The sequence below is a fragment of the Apaloderma vittatum genome, unplaced genomic scaffold (genome assembly GCF_000703405.1).
Source record: "Apaloderma vittatum isolate BGI_N311 unplaced genomic scaffold, ASM70340v1 scaffold12544, whole genome shotgun sequence".
Classification (NCBI taxonomy): domain Eukaryota; kingdom Metazoa; phylum Chordata; class Aves; order Trogoniformes; family Trogonidae; genus Apaloderma; species Apaloderma vittatum.
The window spans coordinates 38604-45293 of NW_009711004.1; the positions used below are offsets into that span (position 1 = coordinate 38604).

Here is a 6690-nt window from a genome sequence, read left to right on the forward strand (position 1 = left end):
AGGATGGACTTCGTCGGTGTTAAGGCCGGTTTTTAAAGTAGCAAGTTGGGGTAAACTCACACTTCCAGACACGTTTCTTCCACCGGAGGTTTGCCTCCCAAAATCAGCAAAGGCTGGCGTGAAGTCTGGTCCTCGAGGCAGTATCCGAGGGTCCAGAGTTCTCAGCGGCAGTTTCGGCTGATTGACCTGCGTGATGGAGCAGAACAAACAGAGGAGCCGTTTAGCGGGTGCTGCAGCCGCCCGAGGTCACGCGGGTCTACAGACAACCCCGACGGCCGTATCTGACATCCAAACGATCACTTGTAACATGCTGGGCAGGTTTTAGGCATCTGTGCTTACACCGAAAATACGCATTTAATTTGAAACGCCTCTTCTGCAGGTGCCTACCGAGGAAACAGGTGGAGTTTAGGAACGTTTCAAGGCTGAGCGTGACTTATGGAGGATGAAATAACGGTGACACGGGCCCATCTCCCGCAGAACGAACGTGACGGTTCGGGTTCAGGATCACAAAACTGCCGCCTTCCCTCGAACAAATGTCTTTGTGCTAACAAGACGGATGGCTGAGCGAGCTAAGGCAGCTCAGAAGCAGTCAGGGGCAGCGGGAAGCAAGTACGGGTAAACTAGCAGGTGGATGAAATCGTTTTGGGAACAAAGCTGCGTTTTACGATTTGTCTGGGTGTGAAATTCAGGGTGGAAATGCTTCTGCACCTGAGGATCACCCGTACCCTGAGCTGTGCTCCAATCGTAAGAGCGCGTCTGCAGCGGTTACATCAAAATCAATGAAGTGCACGGTTCTAACGGAGATGGGGATAAGGTCTCCGTGTCAGCACTTCAGAAATAACCGGTATTTCAATGAGCGCAGCTGAGAACATCACATCTCTAATAAGGCTGCATAGAAATCACTAAACTTCTTCAGAGTCAAGGTTTTAAAGATCTTTTATTAGATCAGCTCATTAACAGTGACACAACTGTCTCAGATCAAAAAAAAAAAAAAAAAAAAGTTTGCCCAAAAGCTTCCCTGAGCTTTCTAACCAGAGAACTGATCTAATAAAAGACGCTGCTGCTCTGTTCAGACTTGCTTTACTTATATCCTGAGGTCTACATGACTACATCACTTTAAATTTTAATAAGAAACCAGCATAACTTAATCCAGACAGAAGCCGTTAAAAACGCTCCCATTTTTAAATCATTTGTGCGCATCCATTAGGCACCAACACCTCTGTCTGAACCATTCTGTGATGTGACATCGGGCCAAATATTTCCCCGTCCCGACAAAAGCCTGCAGCGAAACGGCGCGGGAACAAAGCCCGCGTTAGGGATCTTCATTTACAACTATCCATATTAAAAAAAATAATTAATAAATCCAACTGCACGCACCTGTTTTATCGGCTCTCCTCTCACCTTGTCGAGAACCACATCGCTTATGGGAGGCAGCCCTTCGGGTTTTTGGATGCAGGCAGGCATGAAAAAAAAAATTCCCTGTCGTACTGCCTCTTGCCCTCCGGGTCCAGGGGCTTCCACTGCTCTATAAGGAGAGAAGGTGCCTGAGATTCGTAGGGAACACAAACCTCTGCTCTCCGAGACGTGTTTCTGGTAAATCCAAAGGGAAGAGATGGTTCCAGCTGCCTGGGAAGTTTGAATTTCACTTTATACGAACGTGGAAGGCAGCGAGGGGAGGATCACACAGTGCATTAAAGGAACATAAAACAGAGGGGAGAGTCTGGGCAGCCCCGGCAGCGAGCGCCCGCGGAACTCATCGCTAATTCCACTTTGAGGCCACGTCAGGTCATTTCGACTCCTGACTTTCACTCGCCTTTGTGGTACGTTGAACCGGGGACGATTCCCAGTTTCTGGGTGAAAATACAAAAGGCAAAGCAGCTGGTTTCGTGTCAAAGGGAGCGAGAAACGCAGAGCTGAGGAGAGCAAAAACACCCTTGGAAAACAGCAACGCTCCAAGTCTTTAACAACCTGTGCTGGAGATAGCAGCGGGAACCACAAGAAAACACAAACTCCCAACTTTTCACCCATTTTTTCAGAGAGCTTTCCAGGCAGGAGCACCGCTGCGGGGAAGACTTTGTCCTACGCAAACCGAAACATAAACCTACGGTCGCTTCAGTGCAAGGAAAACCAGCAGCCGGTAGCCCCGAGCCAGGGCTCCCTTTGCTGGCTGCACCGTTTGTCTCAAGTTAGGAAAGCGACCGCGGACTCGCTCGGCTGCCAGGCGGACCAGTCAGGCTCCTACGCGGGCAGCGTGGGTTTTGTTTGAAGGAAAATATCTGTACGAGACGCTGCCTTTGTATTTCACCGATGCCAGACGGCGTCGCTTTGCATTTAGCCAGCCCTTCAGGTCTGCTCTTAAGGTATTCTATTATTTCTTTATTTCAGTTCCCCACCACCAGCTTTATGTCTCCGCGTTCTACCCATCCTCATCCCTGCGGAGGCCCCGAACAGGAACTTATTTCAACAATGGATTTTACTAACTGGGGATGAAAACACACAAGAGTAATTACAATTTTTAGCTCTTGATGCAGCTTTGTTTCTCCAGAGCTTTGGGATAACGGGGTGCAGAAAAGGGTTTGGCCGGCTACCTGCTTCCCAGCCAGAATTCCCAGCCAGCTGCTTACCCGCCGTGCCACGCCGCTCTCCATTTATCATGGAACACCACCGACAGCAACAAGAAACAGTTTATATGTACAGTTCCCTTGTCTTGGAAAGATCTTAACAAGCTGTTTTAACACAGAAAGCGGCTGGGCAGCATCACAGGCAGGATCCCCAACAAGGGGCGAGAGAAGGCTCAAACACACGATTCCTCCTGTGGTCGGCTAAAAGGCAAAAATCTCCCTTTTTCAGAAAGCAGAGCTGAAATCGAGGATTCCTGCAGGAAGCACTGCAGCAGCAAGTCCGCTGTGCGCTGCTTTCCCAGGGATTGATCCAACCCCTCCAGCCAAGCGAAAGGACGCCCAGAGCCGACTGCGGCGAGTGGTTTGGAGAGACAGGCGATGAATTATGGATTACCTTCAAGATGTGCTTAACCAAGCTAGCCTAAGCGTGTGGTGAACCATCAGGAGGACTCGTTTACTCCTAACGAGCCGACAGCACCAAATGAATAAAAGAAAAGCAACTCAGGTCTTTGTGAGAACAAAGCAGCAACGAAATAAGCAACTGCAGTGTAATCACGTCAAGGTGGTGCTCTGCCTCCATACCTTGTCCAGGCTCTCAGGGTCCTTCCTTATTTTGTTTTATACTCTTTAATTTCTGAGCTCTTAAGAAAATTACCGCTTTATTTTAAGGGAGCTTCACCTGAATAAGAAACAGCTTAAAAATTGGTAACACTGAGAACTAAGTTGGTCTCAAGGTCACTCTTAATGAGGTGACTTAACAGAGGTTCAAGTCCACCAATTAAATATCTTAACGAAGAACAAACCCAGCCCTTAGGTAGGCTTTATCCAGTGCTAACCAACAACAAAAGGGCTGTATCCTGTGAGCCCACACTTGAATTATTTTTTTCAAAGAACCTCATGCTCGCAGTTCAACAGCAGAGCCTGAGCTGAAAACCAACAAGCGTTGCTTTTCTTTTCCTTGCTCCTCTAGAAAATTGAAGATCCATGCAACTGTTTAGAACCAGGAAATTAAATCCATATAAACACACATAGTAAAGAAAAAATAAACCCTAGTGAGCGGGCACAAGTCTGAAACAGGAATTACCTGGTTTATACTGGTACGCCGGCCCTTCGCTGGAGCTCTCAGCAAAGCCTGAATTCGCATCGGTTCCCTCTCCCTCCGAAACGCTCTCGGCGCCGTTCCGCACGGGTTCCGCTTCCTGCTCTCCGTTCTCTTCCACGGCTTTTGTCTTTTTAAGCTCAGAGGGATCTCTCTCCGCTTGGATCCCGTGGCTCATCTTCTCCTGCTCAGATTCAAGTACTTTGTCACCTGGAAGTTCCTCTTCTGCTTTAGGCTGCAGCACAGATGGAAGCACAGGGGTTACGCTGGAAATCCACCCTGCCGAAACCCCAAGCACACAGAACCGCTCCTCGCCCAGCGTTTTTCGCAGGAACACACACGCATCCCAACCAGCGATACGGAACGACACGCGAGGCAACCAGACAACTGACCAGTTCATTCCCACAGATAACCCACCACCTCTTAACGGGGCAACTGGGAAGTCTTGGCATTGCCCATGGAATCCGCAGGAGCTACTGGGATGGGCGGGAGGAACCGCTAAGGTGAGTAATCCCAGCCCAGAAAGACAACGGCGCTTTTCTCCTCTCCGGCAGCTCCCCAGCCTCCTTAAACCGAATCCCTCCATTCCATGTACGCTGCTAACGGAGCAGAGCCCCATAATAAAGATAACGTGACACACAGCCACGATTTCAGCAAAAAGCATTAACAGTATCCCTGGCTGTTAATTTTAGAGGTCCCCAAGGACGTTCTGGGTTTGGAGGAGGCGTTTGGAAAACATTTCTCCCAGCGGCAGCTCCCCAGCCTCCTTAAACCGAATCCCTCCATTCCATGTACGCTGCTAACGGAGCAGAGCCCCATAATAAAGATAACGTGACACACAGCCACGATTTCAGCAAAAAGCATTAACAGTATCCCTGGCTGTTAATTTTAGAGGTCCCCAAGGACGTTCTGGGTTTGGAGGAGGCGTTTGGAAAACATTTCTCCCAGGAGAAACCCCAACGTGTCGCAGCATCCAACAACGGGAAAACCTCACAGGGGATGTGCCGCAAGAGGTTCTCAATCCGTTCGCCTCCCTGCCGCCCCCTAAAATGATTTTTGAGGATCTTTCAAGGGAACACTCTGAAAAATTAGCACTGGTGAAAATGCTGAGTGATCCAGAAGACAAGACCCCTCTAATAAATGAAGAAGAAAATGCACAGAGCATAAACTTGCTGGCGCAGTCCCAGCAATGTTCTCCGCTCGCTGGCTTGCCAGCCAGCCCAGGGATGCTTTTCATTCCCTCAGATTACCCCATCAGCAGCTTTTCTGCTGCGGGCAGACGAGCGCCACACCTCACACATGAGCATTCTGAGCATCGATTTCCCCACAAACGGAGGGGAAGGCGCTTCGGTACCATCTGTAACACACTACGGAGCCTGCCTGCTCGTTGGAGGGAGAAACCGCGAGCGCCTGCTTATACAGAGGATGCTGGAGCATCCACCAGCCTCAAGATCTGCCCTTCCACGGCCTGTTTTTAGAGCGGGAAGGTTCAACGCTGTCTGTGGTAAGGGAAAGTTGTGGAGGAAAGGGCAGAGGAATATTTCAAGAAAAAGCTGTGAGGAAGCAATGCTGCTCTGCGTCCTGTCTGGCTGACGTCAGTTTTCATGCACGCGCAGGGCAGGCTGAATTCTCACATTTTTAGTCTCTTACCCCTCTCAACGATGTGTTCTAACTCCAGTTTCCCCCAGGAGCTTAAACAAAGAGATTCCTCCCGCGATAGCCCTACTGGAATGGCAGTGAGGGGGATTTTCCTTACTTGTCTAATTAACTTTGAGGCGGTTTTACCCCAAACCTGCAACACCTTCCTGTCTCAGCTTCTCCCGTCAGGTCATCAGAAAAACTAACTTTCGCCCGTGACATCACAGTCATAGAATCCTAGAATCCCAGAATCCTAGAATCCTAGAATGGCCCAGGCTGGAAGGGACCTTAGAGATCATCTAGTCCAACCTCCCTGTTGTGGGCAGAGACACCACCTCTCGACTAGACCTGGCAACACAGGGGGACCGAGCGGGCAGCAGAACCTGCTGAATGTTCTCTGGCGGCCCGGGAGCCGAATTGGGCCGTGCTAAGGGATTTCAACTCGATTTACCTCGTCCTTCGCTGGAAGGACAGCAGTTCCATGCTCCTGAATGGTGAGAGTGGTTAAATCAGGCAAGAAGGAAGAAAACCGAAGAGCTTCAGCAGGGTCCAGACTAAAATTCTGGGAGGTATCAGTCCCCCCCATAAAAAAAGGCCACCATGGACTCTCATGAGACAGCCAGGAAGCAACGTGGCTAGAACACAGTTTAAAGAGACCAACATCATCATTTCATCTGAATAAAGCAAGCCAGCGGTTCCCCCTTACCTCTGCTTCCACCTCTATCGCCTCCTCGGTGGCTTGGGTCCGGTCTTTTGGTTTCTTCCACGTCTTTGGTGCAGGTACAGCTGTTGGGGCTGCAACAGAAGGGTACACCCGTTAAAACACAAAATCCCACGGAGCGAATCTGGCCGCGGGCGATGGCGCTTCCCTCTGGTGTGTTGGTTTGACGAGAGCGAAGCAGTCGCAGCCTCGCAGAGGGCTCGGCTGGAGAGAAACCCTTTTTCTTTCCGTACCGGTACTAACGCAGTCATTGCTGTGACGTTAAAACGCGGTAATTGTTTAACAAGTTGCCCACTCAAGCTCCGAACGGCACCTGCGGCAGCAAGGAGTTTAGTACCAGCAGCGGAAGGATCACACAGAGCTAAAAACCCCCAGTCTTCAGGAATGGAACTTTTTGGAAAACCGAGTACTGGCTAGGAGCCAGGTCTGTTTTCCTGTCCCCCCAAATTAAGCATTTTAGGTGCACACTAGGAACAGAATTCATTCTCAAACAGAAGTTCATTTTTGCCAGCGTTTGCACATTTCCAGAGCTTGTTCTCAGCCCGCCCCAAGGCGTGAGGGGGCTGCTTTCTGCTGGAGAAGGGACATCGGCAGGCCCCCCATCCCGCGGC

At 50.1% G+C, this 6690-nt stretch overlaps 1 protein-coding gene across 1 annotated transcript in view; it reads right to left on the reverse strand.

Moving 5' to 3' along the window:
• The window catches only part of LOC104272484 (eukaryotic translation initiation factor 4 gamma 3-like), a 72147-nt gene that overhangs the window by 30413 nt on the left and 35044 nt on the right, over positions 1 to 6690 (reverse strand). Inside the window, 5 exon segments of the mRNA XM_009867499.1 lie at positions 71 to 186; positions 1402 to 1469; positions 1472 to 1525; positions 3706 to 3955; positions 6065 to 6153. Of these exon segments, the coding sequence (XP_009865801.1) occupies positions 71 to 186; positions 1402 to 1469; positions 1472 to 1525; positions 3706 to 3955; positions 6065 to 6153 (577 nt within the window).